Source organism: Macrobrachium nipponense, chromosome 2, assembly GCF_015104395.2.
Source record: "Macrobrachium nipponense isolate FS-2020 chromosome 2, ASM1510439v2, whole genome shotgun sequence".
NCBI lineage: Eukaryota > Metazoa > Arthropoda > Malacostraca > Decapoda > Palaemonidae > Macrobrachium > Macrobrachium nipponense.
The window spans coordinates 107,462,009-107,479,184 of NC_087201.1; the positions used below are offsets into that span (position 1 = coordinate 107,462,009).

The following is a 17,176-nucleotide window of genomic DNA, read 5'->3' on the forward strand; positions in this document are numbered from 1 at the left end:
CAAGGTTTCAACTGTAAACTCGGTTTTGTATTCACAGAACTGTAAATGTCAGTTTCTGCATAGGACGTTTTCTTTGCGTCGTAATATTCAACTGTCACTGGTAACCAGAGGATGCAATAGAAATTGCAACGAATTGTACACAGGGATTTCTATTTAATGTTTATTATGTTTTATTGTTGTTTATGGTTCAGTTGTTGTTATGGAGATCCAGTATTGTGTGGTGTGTGTGAGAGAGAGAGAGAGAGAGAGAGAGAGAGAGAGAGAGAGAGAGAGAGTTGCTATTTTGAGGACGAGGGACCTTTTGTGGTCATATTAATATCATGCAGTGATGTCATCAATTCATGGATGTAAGGCGAAGTATATTTTCAGCAGACGACAGTGTCAGAGTGATTTTTTGCATTATTATTTTCATTTTAATACAACGGCCCTATTTAGATCACGGGATTTTTTTTTATTCCAAGTTCATTAAATAGTTCCCATTCGACCGTTCCTGATTTAAATTGTTACTGCTCTGATTTCTAGCTTCTGGAATTAGTTCTACACCATTCTTTGCAGTTTACGGATAGATACGAATTGTCCTTTCAATTCTGGAATAGTAATGACTCACTTATCCAGTTTCTGAAATAGTTATTACTACGCCATTTAAGTTCTTGGCAAGTTCCTACCAAACCCTCCAGTTTCTGGAATAGTAACTACTTAGCCTTTCCAGTTTCTGGAACGGGCACTATTCATCCTTTCCATTATCTGGAACAGCAACGCCTCTCCTTCGTGATTACCAACTCTAATCCTAGAGATTTTATCGCGCTTAGGATTAAGAGATTAGTGTCAGGAGAGCAATTCCCATAACAGCTGCCGTCTAGAGAAGTAATTACTGTGTTTCTCCCGAAGTCGTCCTGAGACAATTTGATAATTATAATAATGATGATAATTCTGGTATTGGTGAAATTGTCAATGATAGTGTTGGTAGTGTACTTTAATAAGAATAATGATACAGGTGGTAATGAAAACGGAATAAGCTTGATAATAATACGGTCTGTTCATAATAATAATATAATAATGATAATCTTCATAAATGAGAAAAGAATAGCTGTGATGATAATGATATTTGACAGTTTGTGTACTATGGCTGGGAAGATTATGAACAAATTTTCCACATTCTCATGCTCATCTACATTTTTATCCATCGCAACTTCCTCTGTGAATAAAGGATGATTTTCAGTTGTCAAAGTTTATTATCGTCCTAGATATCTTCTTTTATTTAGGAAATTTCGTTATATACCATGTAATAGCGTTAGTAACAAGCGTGTACCATCTTGGATTCAGCGGTGAAAGAGTAACTGTGTCAGTGACTGCTGTGCTGTCATCTTATTCATTAAAGCCTTCCCCTAGGAAGTGAGTTATTTTATTTTTGAAAGGTTATAAGGCTTATTTCCCATGCCCTGAAAAAGCAGCATTTTTAGGAAACCCTAAAAAAAGGGAAGGAATATACCAACTTGGATAATTAATATAATAATAATAGTAATAATTATAACCTTACTTAACAAACTTTCACAGAGGGCAGTGCTCTCAAGTAAAGAAAAAAAAATGAAAAAAGGGAAGCTGAAGTTAAGAAGTAAAGATGCGATCATCTCGGTAATTTTTCCAATGACACTGTCAACGTATTTTTCAGGAGCAAAAGGTTATAATGTAATATCACCAGTTTAAATTGCTTATTGCTCTCTCTCTCTCTCTCTCTCTCTCTCTCTCTCTCTCTCTCTCTCTCTCTCTCTCTCTCATATAAACACACACACATCACAAATCAGATCCTAGTATGTCAGTAGCACGATGTTGTATACCCCAGTGGGTGGAATCCTTATTAAAATCCTCACTATTGAACAATTAACAGAATGGCAGTTTTAACCCCCGTTCATTTGGATGGTCATTAATCATGTACGTTTTTAAGTTTAGCGAAAATGTTAAATAATATGGGGTTTGACTGGTAAATTATCATTGAAGTCATAGAAAATATTAACTTCTTAGCGGTTAGCGTGATTTCGGGAAAGTCCTCGTCGATGTAAAGCGATGACCGGTATGAATACTTCCTCAGAAAGTACGTAATACAACTTTTTAGTGCTTATGTATAAAGATTATTGTATTATTACCGATGACGATACAAATACCATTGTGGTAATGATGACAACAAATTATGATAATTCAATGATTCAACAACAAGAACAGCCATAACAAAAGTATCATTGATAATGAAATTAATGAACTTTAGCCCTCGAGTAAATGCGTATCGCTGGCAACGTCATTATCTGTGTTTGCAAAGTAGCGAGAGCTAATTGGTTGTTGTGTAAGTCTGTGAAGCGTGCATCTGCTGAATACAGGCTGAGATTCTGCATTTGTAAGTTCATGCAATTCGGAAAAAAATTTTGTTTGACAGCCTGGCGTTTGCTCATTCACCAGTTTGTTTGTGTTTGGCTTGTAGCTTCTGGAAAAATAAAGTTTGGACATCTGTTGACATAAATAGTGAATTAGGCAACTAGTGGGATGGTCTTGTGGGATAGGTTCTAGTAAAACTGGATGGATAGCGAGCTCATTCGTAGAATGTGCGTGTGCGTGTGTGCGCGCACTTTTATTTATTCATACATGTTAATGATTTTGAGAGGTCTGTTTAATATCCTATACATTCGTTTTCATATAAATATTTCAATATACTTCATTCTCTCCGTGTATGTACGTAGTTCATAAGTAATATCCTATACATTCGCTTTCTTATAAATATTTCAATATACTTCATTCTCTCCGTGTATGTACGTAGTTCATAAGTAATTTCCTATACATTCGCTTTCTTATAAATATTTCAATATACTTCATTCTCTCCGTGTATGTACGTAGTTCATAGGTGGAATGATGTATATCTCGGTTTCTAATTATGGTTGTTGGACAGTATTTATGAAAGGGAAAGTCTCCCAGTCGGTGTTGAAGACAAATAGCTGCAGTAATTTAGTTCGTGCCAAAGCAGTGTCGGATAACCGTGGAAGGTGCATTTCATAGTTGGTCGGAGTCGAGGATTGTCAGAACCAATTAATTTAAGGAGGATTATTGCAGAGTTGATAATTCTCTCTCTCTCTCTCTCTCTCTCTCTCTCTCTCTCTCTATTTATCCGCGTATGTGTTTATTTGTCTGCTTAGACGGGGCAAACTTAAATGAATTCTTTTCGTATCGATTGAAGAGGCAGTTCTGTCGATTTATTTATTGACCGATTTACTTTTATATTTTGTGTTTCATATGGTTTTTGCGTATTTGTTTTTAATATTTCGTTTTGTTCAACAACATATGTTTTATTTTTCTTAGTAATTCAAGCAGTGGTTAGATTTCTCATTATTAACGTTTTGTGAATAGCAAATACAAAACTTTGAATGAGGGTACTTAATTGAGATAGATTTTATATACACACACACACACACATATATATAATAATTATATACACGCACAAACACACACACAATCACGCGCACACACACACACACACACACACACACATATATATATATATATATATATATATATATATATATATATATATATATATATATATATATAATATATATATATATATATATATATATATATAACGTTCTATGAAAACTAAGGTTTTCTGGATACTTTTTTTCAAACTTTTAACGGTAGATACATTTCTCTTTGCTGTGTTCAGTGAAGAGTTATAGTAAGTGGTAATTTAAGATAAATGAGTGGGTATCAAGTCATGAATGGAGAAAAAAAAACAAAAGAGAAAGGATGCGGAAAAGAATTAACGCGTAACTTTGAAGATAAACGTAAGCACGTTTCTCCATAAATGGAAGCTTCGGGGAATTAACGAAATCAAGTAGGGAGACAATTCCCCATTTTGGTGGTGAAAGGAGAGAAACAGTTACCAATCTATGTAATTCCGAACGACAGTTTAATGTTGTTCGTTATATACGTATGAAGAGTCAATTTTTAAATAATAATTTCTTGACAATTTTCTATAATTTTGTTTTCAATAGTACAATATTCGATATCATATATTGGCAAAATTTTTGGGGTCAGCTTACATATTATTATGGTCGTAAACTTCATAGTAAAAAAGATCCATTAATATCATCAAATGAGAGAGAGAGAGAGAGAGAGAGAGAGAGAGAGAGAGAGAGAGAGAGAGAGAGAGAGTATATTTTCGTTTTATCTTTGCTTCAGGAAACCGTAATTCTCTCTCTCTCTCTCTCTCTCTCTCTCTCTCTCTCTCTCTCTCTCTCTCATGGAGCACATATATAAGTATTAATTTTGGTTTTCTACATTAAGCAAAGGTAATAATTAAAATGGCGATGCTCAGCGAAAGCATGGCATCCGTAGGGAGATTTTCACTCTGCAGGTACTAATTGGCAATTGACATTGAAGCAAGTCATTCTTCCTTTGCAGAGTTGTTTCTCTTTATATCATCTTATTTCAGTTAAGTGTGGATTTTAATTTCCTGAATTCCCACTGTGTTGTTCCAGTAGTATTTACCATTATTGATTTCATCATTTTTGAAATTCGTATTTACATGAATAAATATTATTTTGTAGAGATTACATCAGAAGGCAAAGTATTTCGATTAAAGAATTAATTATTTCACTTGCATTTTCTTTCCTTTCAGAGACCTTCAGGGGAACGACCTTTCTGCCGTTTATTACTCTGATCTGGCTGGACTTTCTCAGCTGCGTATCTTGTAAGTATTTTGCTTCTGTATTATGTTTATTTTTGTGAAGGTTCGTATATACTTTGTTATATATATATATATATATATATATATATATATATATATATATATATATATATATATATATATAATCAACACACACAATATCACGTGTCGGTGAACAGAAATAAAGACCTGGGTTTCTATCCTGAATGTTGATCAGGACTATATATAGATATACATATATATATATATATATATTATATATATATATAGGTATATATATATATATATATATATATATATATATATATATATATATATATATATATATATATATATATATATATATATATATATATATATATATATATATATATATATATATATATATATATATATATATATATATATATATAGTACATATTATTCTGGCTCGTTTGGATAGGTGTAGTGACACTCGACTCAACGGAAAGAGTGTTAGGGTTCGATTCCCGGGACAGGCTTATTATGTCAGTATGTTTAGAAAGAGAAAGTATATATTTGTTTCTTTGAAAGTACTTTGTAATTAGCCGAGCGCATGGAGCTATGAACCTCATCCTAATGTATAATTATACTCTTATATGTACGTAAGTATGTTTATGTGTGCGCGCTCGCGAACATCCATACGCACTTAAATAAATAAAACACGTCCAAAAAACATTTTAATTGCAGATACTGTATCATGTATTAAGTGACACGACGTAAAAGGTTTTCTAGTGCGAAAATGAAAACTAAGGTAAGGAATGTCCGTATTGTCGCCCTCAAACGGGTTGAACTTTAGCGCATCTTAAATCTCCCCGCGCATTAATTCATTAGTCACAAGGAAAGGGTCTTGTGGAGATATTTACAAGTCGTAAATTTCACTCAGCAGATACTTGGCGACGATTCGCCAAAGGTAATTGCGATGCCCATTGTTGCGAAAGAGACTTTCATGCCCACGACGCTAAAATTAAATCTCGCCAAAGAGGTCATAAAAACGGCCAGTGCCTTTTGTGATCTCTTTGTGTAAACTTTTAACGGGGAATAATATGTTCTTAGTGAGGTTTATTTAAAACCCACTTTCCTTTCCTTCGCTCATTATTTTTGTATCTCTTTTTGTGTGTGGAAGAAAGGGAATGATCGCGGAAATAGCGCGCTATTATTGCTCTCATAATAGTCGAATAAAAGGGAGGTTGAAACAGCTCCTCTCCTTTCACTTTCTTTTAACGTTTCAAAGGACCTCCTTCTTGATAACACAAATTGGCAAATAATAGAATGATTAGGATGTTGGACTCGCACAGAAGCCTGAGAAATTCACCGATCTCTTATCTGGCCTCATGATGACTCGGTCTGATTGTACTTTCGATGTTTAAAAGCTCTTAGTGAAAATCAGAACACCCTTCGACCGAACTTTGTGCAGCGCAGTCACGGTCCACTGGCGAAGCATAGTTTAATCGAGGTTATTAACTTCGCTTACTCGATGCTGTGGGTCTCTGATGGTATCTTAGATTGGTGTGGTTTCAGTCTGCAGTGATAATTGTTCCTGTGAAGAATGGCCCACCGGATTGTAGATGTTTTTGCTTCATTCGATATGCATATAGTATATATATATATATATATATATATATATATATATATATATATATATATGTATATATATAAAATATAATATATAGATATATATATGAATATAAATATATAATATTACTGTAGTATATAATTTATTATATTTATTTAATATATATAATTATATATATATCATATATATATATATATATATATATACATATATGCATGAGTGCATGCATGCGTGGTCTGTTTGTATGTAATCTAAGGATAATATATTATTGAATAAATCATGCAAAATAGACGAACGCAATGTTCTTAACAGTATTTACGCTTATCTTTCATACCTTTCGTAAATCAGCTCTACAGTGTGGTAAAACTAAAAGTAGTATCATTAGGAAATAATACGTATTATGGAAATATATAGACATGTAGAGAAAATGACTGCATAAAAATTCCATATACACGATGCTCGGAGCCTTGTGTGTCTGGATATATATGAAGAGAACTTAAGTAGACAAAACTCAACATACACACACATATATATATATATATATTATACCTATATATATATATATATAATATATATATATATGTATATATTCACTTTATCACTTACATAATTGTTCTGTGCATTAATGCAATTACTAACAGGACCTCATTGAACTGAATGGTATCTAGAGGAAATAATTTATTCATTAAAAGTTACAAGCTTTCCTTAACATTCCTCATTGTCAAGTATCAGTTGAATGATTCTATGGATACTTGACAATGAGGAGTGTTAGTCCTGGAAAGCGTGTAACTTTTTTGAAATATATAATTTCCGCCATGATACGATACGTAGTTTCAATGAAGTCCTTTTAGTATGTATGTATATATATATATATATAGTATATATGATATATATATATATATATCCTATATGTTATATATATAAATATATATATATATATGATATATACATATATATATATATCATATATATATATAATATATATATATATATATAGATGATATATATATAATATATATATATACTATATATAAGCACACGTATATATAGTTTGTGAGTATGTATGTTTATATTTGCTATGAAAATCGAAGAACAAATTTACTTAATGGCACTGAATATTACAAAAGTATTCAGAGTACACAGAAATGTACTTCTGAGCGTGTCCTGACTTATAACTTGCGATGTTCGAAAACTTGTAATATTACTCTTAGTGCCCCAGTGTAGTAGGTCTTTACTGTTCTTTTGTAGCGCTGAATCACTGCATATTAGTTTATTTTTTTATTAATACTTGTATGGGTCAATAAACTATTTTTTACTAATATGCTAATCAGGAAAAATATATGTTATCGTGATTATCCTTTTGGAATTGAAGCTTTCGTACTTTATTAAAGTTATTATGTCTGTATGCTCTAGGCATGTGTTCCTTTCCCATATGGATGTTTGTCTTGTATAGTAACTTAATTGGATTTCGCTGTTGATTTAAACTGTAACGATTTCAGCTTTTCCAGCTTTCACGTAATATTGTGTAGTCCTTAATAATCTATGAAGCCCTGAGGGATGTTTACATCTAAGGGGCCGAATGCTTCCGGGATACATATGCGCTCTCGTCTGCTTCTGTTTACAGAAGTATAGGTAGCCATTCATACTCACAAGTTTGGGAAATAATCATGCGTCCGTAGAAGAGTGTTTGAATTTTTGCGTGAAGTTTGTCTCCGTTATTGTTTTATTATCCGGAAACGTGTTCAGTAGAGGTATTTACGTGCCATTTCCTTTGAATGTGCTCATGTATATTATTATTATTATTATTATTATATAATTATATTATTTATTATTATTATTAAAGAAAAATTCTCGAATTGATATCCAAGTTTCGGCCCCATTCGTTTTGGTGTTTGCTAATATAATTTACATACATGCATATATATATATATATATATATATATATATATATATATATATATATATATATATATTTATATATATATAAATTAAAAAAAACATATATATATATATTATATATAATTATATATATGTGTGTGTGTGTGTGTGTGTGTGTGTGTGTGTGTTGTGTGTGTGTATGTATGTGTGTGCGTGCGCGTGTCTGTGTATGTGTGGGAATGTAATAGTACTTATAACTTTTCCGGGTCAGAAATGCCATCTGTTTTTTCCGTATTGCTCATTTGGGTATGGCGTTTTTCTTTGGTAATGCATATAACCTCGCTTTTTTTTAAAACGTGTGTCTGGGAAAGTATGCTTTACGAAACCCCATACGAGCAGAGAGATAGAGACAGAGACAGAGCGACAGAGAGAGAGAGCACGATTTGCCATCTGCGCCATCAGTCTCGGCAATGAAGAGAAAAGATGGCGAGGTTTTTTGTCGTCATTCATAAACTTCCTTCTTTTCCTCTGCGAGTCTCCCGTTATCGTCCCGGGCCTGTCCTCTATTCGCTCGCAAACCATCAGTCACGCTGTTTGTGTTCTCATTATGAATCGTTTCCTCCTGCCTTGTTATTTATCCTGCGATGTCGGAGCCCTGTTTGCTCGCGGGGCGCACGTCTGCTCTTGGGATGCTGTCTTTTCATCTCCCTGTTGCCTCGCTCGGAGGCTGCATGATGCTGCTGCCATGTTAGTGCCGTTTATCTGCGCTTTGCGAGACTGGTGCAGCGGGCGTTGCTTTGTATCGGCTCCCAGCTCCCCCGCCTCGAAAAAAATGAGAAGAAAGAAAAAAGAAGATAAAAAGACGTGTATGCCATGATGCCTTTATATAAATCACGTATAGAGATGAAGGGAGATCTCAAAACTTCAGGCATCGTCATTACTCTGTCTCGGTGTGGCCAAAGTTCCTTTCTGTTACCGGCATTTCTCAACTTTGTTTGTTTCATGTTTGTTTTGTGCATCCTTTGAGCTGCTTTATTTCGCTTTAGTAGTTTTGCAGCTGAATAGTTAGCATTGAAGTTTCCCAGAACTACCAGTTATATAAGATTGTCGAATATACGTTCACAAACTAAACTTACAAACACATTCATGAACCCATTATATATATATGTGTGTGTGTTGTGTGTGTGTGTGTTTGTATGTGTATATATAAATATGTATATTTCTGTATATATATATATATATATATATATTATATATATACCAATATATATGTGTGTGTGTGCATGTGAGGTTCATATACAAATATGTGTAAGTATATTTATATTTATTTTATAAATATATAATATATTATGTATAAAATATCTATTATTATATATATTAATTTATTTATATATAGAACAATTATATATAGCTTCACCCATTAAGCTGTTTATGGTAACAGAGGGTTCTAAAGTAAAAGAAGACATCGGCCTCTGCGACATTTATATTATTTTACCATTAAACTTTTCTTCGAACTGGCTGTGGCTTCCGAGAAAAAAATATAATGATGACCACTATCATATTCATACTGTAACTAATGAATCGTGAATTAACCCCCGTTTATGAAATCTCCACTGTATAAGTTTCCTCGTTCTCGAACTCAGAATATCATCAGTTTCACAAAGATCCCCTGCACAGGCGGCACCATGCTCCTGTATCTTGCGCGAATTCTCCCGCCTCTTTGATGTTGAGGCCTTTTTTTCCAAAACGTTTTCCAATTAATCTGTCTAACATTTTTACGTCTTCGTCTCTTTCTTTTCAACGGTTTTGAAAAGTACATTCCTTACAACGATCATCGTTCATTCTTACCACATTACCAGACTTTTTCAGAACTCTCAGATCCATACTTTAAATTACAATAACTTTTATACCACCGTCTGCATATCTCATTTCTCACACTTTCAATTCATACCATGCTAAGCAAACGGTTATTCATCTGTATATATCCGAAATTTGCCGGTATTCGTTTTTTTCATATCCAACATGCACATATCATTTCCTTAAACAGGAGAGTCGACTCATCCTTCATACACACTTTCTACTACTGTCTTTACTTCACCTATTTTGAGGCTCACCTCTTCTCGCATCCTAACAGCATCTGCTTCCTTGCTCTCACCAGCAATCATTGCAACAATCATTGCAACATCTTTGTGATTTCCATTTACCCTCAGGACTTTTACTGTTGTTCGCATTTACTCTCAACTTTCTCCTCATGCAGAGTATTCTGAATCTGCAACTAGTGCCCTTACTTTCTCTATCCTATCCCCTGTCATTACAGCAAGTATCAACTATTGTACGCTCCAATTTACGACCCATTTTGTTATCCTCCATCTTTGGACTTCTCATTTCATCTGCAAAGATATTATACATCCTCGCAGGTGGATATACCCCACCCTTATCTTATACTAATTTTTGCACTGAACAAATCATTCCTTGACCTGCAAATTCCGATACTTGCTTCACTTCCATCAGAAAATCTTTATTGCTCACAGCACTTATATTCAGTGCTGAATTTATGCATGCTAGATAGTTTTGCCTTTATTTTCAAGCTTCTTACAGTATTCACACACACATTCATAGGTATACTTATACGTAGATTATACATATATATCATAATGTGGCAGCCCCCCATCGCTCGCCTTCGGAGGGTGCCGTGACTGATTGGTGTAGCCCTAATCTGACATTTTCTAGGTCTGTTTGTCGCTCCCGGCTTACCACTCACCTGTCCACCCAGCTCTAAATGGATATCAGCATCAGGGGTCAAGAAAAAAGAAGCTGTAAGGCCTTGACTTTTTACTGGTGCGTAACTCACTGTTGGGGGAAATTGGTCACGCACAAACGCTATATGTGTTATTTGCGCTTGAAGTTGTATTTTTCTTGATGTTGTATTTTTTTCTTTGTAGGCTTTGTACTTGCAAGAACAGAAGAGATTACTGTCCACTTTGTTTATTTTGTATTATGTCTCTTTGTGGACAAATTTGTACTAATAATTGTATATTTTTTGTCAAAATAAATAACTGACTGTATACTATAAAACATACACACACACACACATATATATACATACTATATATTACAAATACAACGAGATCGACGTTGATTTGAAATGGTTCAGAATCGATAGAAACCTTAGCCTCTCTTGATAGCCGTTTCGGTAGTGTCACTGTCCGATCCTGATTTCGTTCCCCGTCCTACTGGACGGTGGTTCGATCCCATGGGGGTACGAAATTATTATCAACTAAAAAAATTCCCCCTCGGTACATATATGAAAATATATCAATTCCGAGGTAGAGCGAATATGATATTAAAGGACATTTGTAGCTCGAATGATTTATATGAATCACGGTGATGTGATAAATATTCATGCTTAGTATTTGATAGGTTTTGGTTCTAGCATCCTGCATGGTGCGGAATTTTTAAGAGACGTTTGAGTGTTGTTATAAACGCTGTACCTAGATTTGGCCCAGAACTTATCTGGTAAAGCGTGAAGTAAATGGTGTTCAACAAATTTAGTAAAGAGAAGGATAAATAAGTAGAACCTTGGAGACAACCGGACCCTTAACTAATTTAGAGCCTCCTGAAGTACTGTACTGTAGTTTAGCCAATTTCCACTGTATTGTATGGTAAACATTGAAAATATTGTATTTCTTGATTAATCGTTAGGAACTTCCCGTGTCAGTGTCTGTATTCTGTTGAGATGCTGCGATTTCACGGTGAATAGCTTGGCGGTCTCTCATTTCCTAAGTGTAAATCTGGGAAATGGTCTTCTTGGGATTGTCATTGATGTCACTGCGATTAATTTCAAAACATAATGCCTGCATCTTTGCCTAACTAGCGTAACCCGTCATAAATCAAGTGCGTGCATATGGTTGTGTAGGGTGTGTGTGTGTGTGTGTATATTACATATTATACATACATACATATATATATATATATATATATATATACATATATATCATACATATGTATATATATGTGTGTATACGTATCTCCACTTATGACATCCAGTGATATTGGAGTTTTGGGTATCAAGTTAATGATCAATTTTGCTCGTTCTGTGTACACGCTTTGAGTAATAATGGATAATTTTAAAATGAACAAGGCCCTCCAAATAATGGGTTCTCTCTCTCTCTCTCTCTCTCTCTCTCTCTCTCTCTCTCTCTCTCTCTCTTGTGCGCTTCTACAAGTTTTGCCATTTTATTGGTGTGAGTGACTATAAGCAAGACTTTATTTCTAGGTAGAACTGACTTATGGATACATCACTCTTTTGTCAGATCAGGGAGATATGACATATCAGTCATGGTCTCACTTCTTATTTCAGTGACTGCTCTTTGTGGCAGTGTGGATTGCCGAGTGCTAAATGCTTCTAAAACTAAGTGAAGCGAGTGATCGTGCGAGCACACACACACACACTTTTGTGTGCGTGTGTGTGTGTGTGTGTGTGTGTGTGTGGGCGCACGCACGTGTTGACATGAGAGGTCGGTATATATTTTACATAATGGTTTAATTTTTATAGATTATCATATATAAAATTTACGTTTTAATAGAACACACCTTCAGCTTTGTAGTCTTGACACAAATGCCAGCACAAGTTTTAAATAGATTATACATGCACACACATCATATGCCAGTATAGTTTTCAGAAGTAATATATTATAAAGCAAATGGAATATCACAGTTAACGCTTTTATGAGGCAGTAAATCAAGTGTGAAGCGTCGTAATTTATCGAAGTTGATGCTGCCGGCTCTAAATGTTTATTCATTTAGAGTTTTTTTTCCGCGGAGAAGTTCTTGCTCTCTTTTATAACTTCGTTTTATCGCCACATTCGCTGACCTATGAATTATTTATCTATAAATTATGATCCTATCTACATTGTTTGCTATTCAGCGTGTACAGTATATTAACATGTTTCGTGTTCAGCTCTAGGCGTTGTACTGTTTGGAATTTGGACTTTGTGATTCGAATATTCTTTATATGTAAGATTACTCTCGTTTGTGGTTGATATTATTCATAATAACGGTATTTCTATTTGGTTTTTTATTAATTCAGTTGTTAAAATTGCTGCTGCATGTATTGCATATACCCCATACATGTGTGTTAATTACGAAGAGCTTTGAATATAGACACGAATTTTCAAAGATTTATTAGGGTTTTAATGCTTCTTCCCTCCTTAAAAGCATACTTGCATCATCTTTTGGAATCCAAAGTGTATTTGATGCTCCTCGTAAAAGTTGCAGTTCACTTTGAATTGCATAACTGAATAGTAAATAGATAATTCTGGCATTAATGTCAACATATGAGTGAATGTGCTATACGATAAATTTAGGGAACAATTATGGCAATAACAAATAAAAGCGTAATTTAGGACTGAATGCTAAAAAAATGCCCGTGATATTTAGGTTCGTTGAAGTCTGCAAAATTAAAGAAAGAAAAAGTCTATGGAGAATGGTTAATAGCAGAATGTGTTTGTCCTTGAAATAAAAAAAAATCTTATGCTAAACATAAGTTTATGGAGTTAAGAATCGTCTTTAACACTCCAACCCATCATCCCTTGAAATTAATGGGGGCAGTAGCTGAAGTTATCTGTTGTTTTTGGGCATTTTTATATTTCTCCCCTTCCCCACACAACTACCCCGCCCCCTCCTATGTCAACGAATAGTCTGATTTCAACTCTGTTTTCACCATCACATTTCCTCGTTAGTATTGACTTTATTTAAAATTTCATCAAAATCGGTCAAGAAATGTGGATTTTAGAACAAACAAACGAACAAACACTGGAACTTGCACAACCTCTCCGAAAGCTAACACGGGTGGACTGATTTGAATGGAGTCCGTCGAGATCCCTTCCGCGTGTGTTTTACCTAAGCATTGAATTATACCCGGTAGCAAGTCGACTTTGGTAGGTCACAAGCGGTGTAGAGAATGATGGCATGGAGCTAGCAAACTTATCCTTAAAGACATGCCGAGAACTTTAGGGCTGGTAATTTTTGGAATCACTTCTTGAAGGAAAGGATGTCTGGATGACTGTAAGTATATATATATATATATATATATATATATATATATATATATATATATATATATATATATATATATATATATATATATATATATATATATATATATATATATATATATATATATATAATATGTATGTATATTCGTACTGCGTTACTGCGTGTATGTGCGTTAATGTCCATCTGGCGAGCTTACGGGTGTGCAAAATTACGTTTTCCTCCAGCCTTATAGATCCAGATTACGCTGGAACCTGCCCCGACACCGGACACCGCCATTATGCATCCGTCGGTGGGGTTGTGAAAAACCGGGCCCTGAGACAAGGCGTGGCGTCGCCGGGTAGTATGTAAGAAACATGGACATAACTTATGATGTTGGAAAGATATAAAGGTAAAAAGATGCTTGCATGATGCCCATATATGTGCTAATGATGGATGAGCGTGCCCGGTCATCCATCTCTTCCCTGGAATCCATGATTGCAACCAGGAGAGGACCCATGGAACCGGGTTCACGGGGCCTCCTGGAAGAGAGCGGCGGACGGGGTGTCATGCGGATCTGTGAGCCAGGAAACAGGTAATGTCATTTATCCGGACAACTAAGCTAAATGCCCCCGAAATTGCCTTCCATTATTTTAGGCAATTTCAGGCATCAACGAAGTTAGGTCCGGTTTGTAATCTCTCTCTGAAACGCTGGACTGCATTTTAATCACGTCACTTTATCAAGGGCATCGTCATTTCGGTCTTGGTTGGCATAGTCGGTCCCTTGGAAATTCTTAGGCGTGACTGTGTACTGTCTTTATTATTGGAATACTATTTGAGTATTGAATATCAAAAGGATACTGATCCTTTCTGTTTTTTCTCTTTATCATTTAAACATAGTTTTACATTTGTGTTGATAAAATATGTGCTGTATATGTTCTGCTCAAGAATGGCATATACGGATTATATCACGGAGTCATTGGCGACTTTCTGGGACAAAGATGAAATTTATGTTTCCAGGCTCTACGTTGAGGCATCGTTATGCCTCCTTTATTTATACGACGCAACAGTCATGATATACCTCAATATAGTACAGCACTTTTGATAGCTCTTTAAAAAACGCAACTCGTAAAATAAGCATTAGGACTGTAACTATTTCTCATAGTATCCTTTCTTTCGAGCTTGAGCTAATTTTTTTTCTGATCAGTACTGGCCTATATATGAGGACTGAGTAGCTGTTTCAAAAGGTTTGACTTAAAAAGAACTCTGTGATGTCACATGTCTGTTCCTAAGAGCAAGCAAGCACTTACTCGTATACGTAAATCTCTCTCTCTCTCTCTCTCTCTCTCTCTCTCTCTCTCTCAGAGAAATTTTCGATACTTCTCTCCTTTTTCAGTTTTCCATGAATGACGTATGTAAGAATTTGGAAATTAAACGATAAAAATTATCGAAAGGAAAGACTGACCTATTCCTCTTTTGACAAATTGTAAGAGAGAAGAATTAATTTAAAAGTGCTATTAAACATTTTCACAGCAAAAGATTCTACAATTCAAAAGATAAAAAATAATATCGTTGTATGGAAAGTTCCTCGAAGGATCTGATGTAATAAGGTGCAACTCTTACATGATCGGGTACGTAAATGAACACCAGAGTCGTGTCCCATACAAGATGGTTAGACCGATAAAAAATCAGCTGGCTCAACTATTTCCAAGTTGGGACAGCAACCCTCTTCTCTCAAACAGGGCAACCTCACTTCTACGCTACCGTCTCTCTCTCTCTGTCTTACGTATGTATGTCTCAGCTAGGAATCATACAATATTTAAACATACTGTCTTTGAACTTATATATGGAAATCTGAACATAAAAATATACATTTAACATTTTAGAAAGTTACTGAGGGAATTTTATTGTATTACGAAACCCACAGCAGAAAAGATTGAATATTCCAGCCTTCCTTGACAGCTACTGAACGAAAACCTTCTCGAGAGACATTTATCAAATAAGGCTGTGGCCATAAAAGCGTACGCCACTGAAAAAAAAAAAAAAACTATTATGAAATTTTATTTGGATTATTCATAAAAAGCAAACAATCCAGCGGTGCCTTTCAATAGCACACGCCCGTACGCACACAGGGGGCTTCCTGCTACCTGTCCACCCACCTGCTGAGAAGAGAGACCATGGGTGGAGGTCCCCTTGGGTCCCCATCGGAACCTCTTCTTCGAGTTGTGGAGGCACCCAAATCAAATAGACTCGGATGGGAATGAAGTTTTCTTTTCAGTGCCATCTTTTCGTTTTATTTTTGTTATACTGTGCCGTATGTAAACTTTTCTTTTGCAAATTAGCGATAGATTGAATTATTACCTCAACCAGCGGCTGTGTTAGTAGGTGATATTTTCCCAGGCGTTAGTATGTTCTTGTGCTTATATGTGTGTTCTAGTGGAGTATTCTATTATTTTATGAAATTTTTTCTTCGTGCTTGTACCTATATATGTAAATAATAAATATTATATATATATATATATATTATATATATATATATGCGTTGCAAGCTACAAATGTCCTAATATCCAATTCTCTCTATAATTGATATATTTTCATGCATATTAACCGAAGGGAAATTTTTTAGTTTGATCAATAATTTCGTCCTCTCGTGGATTCGAACCCGCGGTGGCCTGGTCGGTATCGTTACCGAAGTCGTAATTTCTCATCGTGCGCTGGTTCGAACCCACCAGAGGGCAAAATTATTTTAACTTAAAAATACCCTTTCGATTAAGATATGTGAAAATATATTAATTCGAGGTAGAGCGAATTGGTTATTGAAGGACATTGTAGCTTAATGTATATATATATATATATATATATATATATATATATATATATATATATATATATATATACATATATATATATACATATATCAAAGTATATATGATATATATATATATATATATATATATATATATATA

General features: G+C 34.6%; 1 protein-coding gene across 1 annotated transcript in view; it reads left to right on the top strand.

Annotated features, from left to right (window-relative positions):
- The window catches only part of LOC135221274 (protein slit-like), a 345,812-nt gene that overhangs the window by 45,362 nt on the left and 283,274 nt on the right, over positions 1-17,176 (top strand). Inside the window, exon 5 of the mRNA XM_064259087.1 lies at positions 4,622-4,729. Coding sequence (XP_064115157.1) covers positions 4,622-4,729 — 108 coding nt within the window. The remainder of the gene's footprint in view (positions 1-4,621; positions 4,730-17,176) is intronic.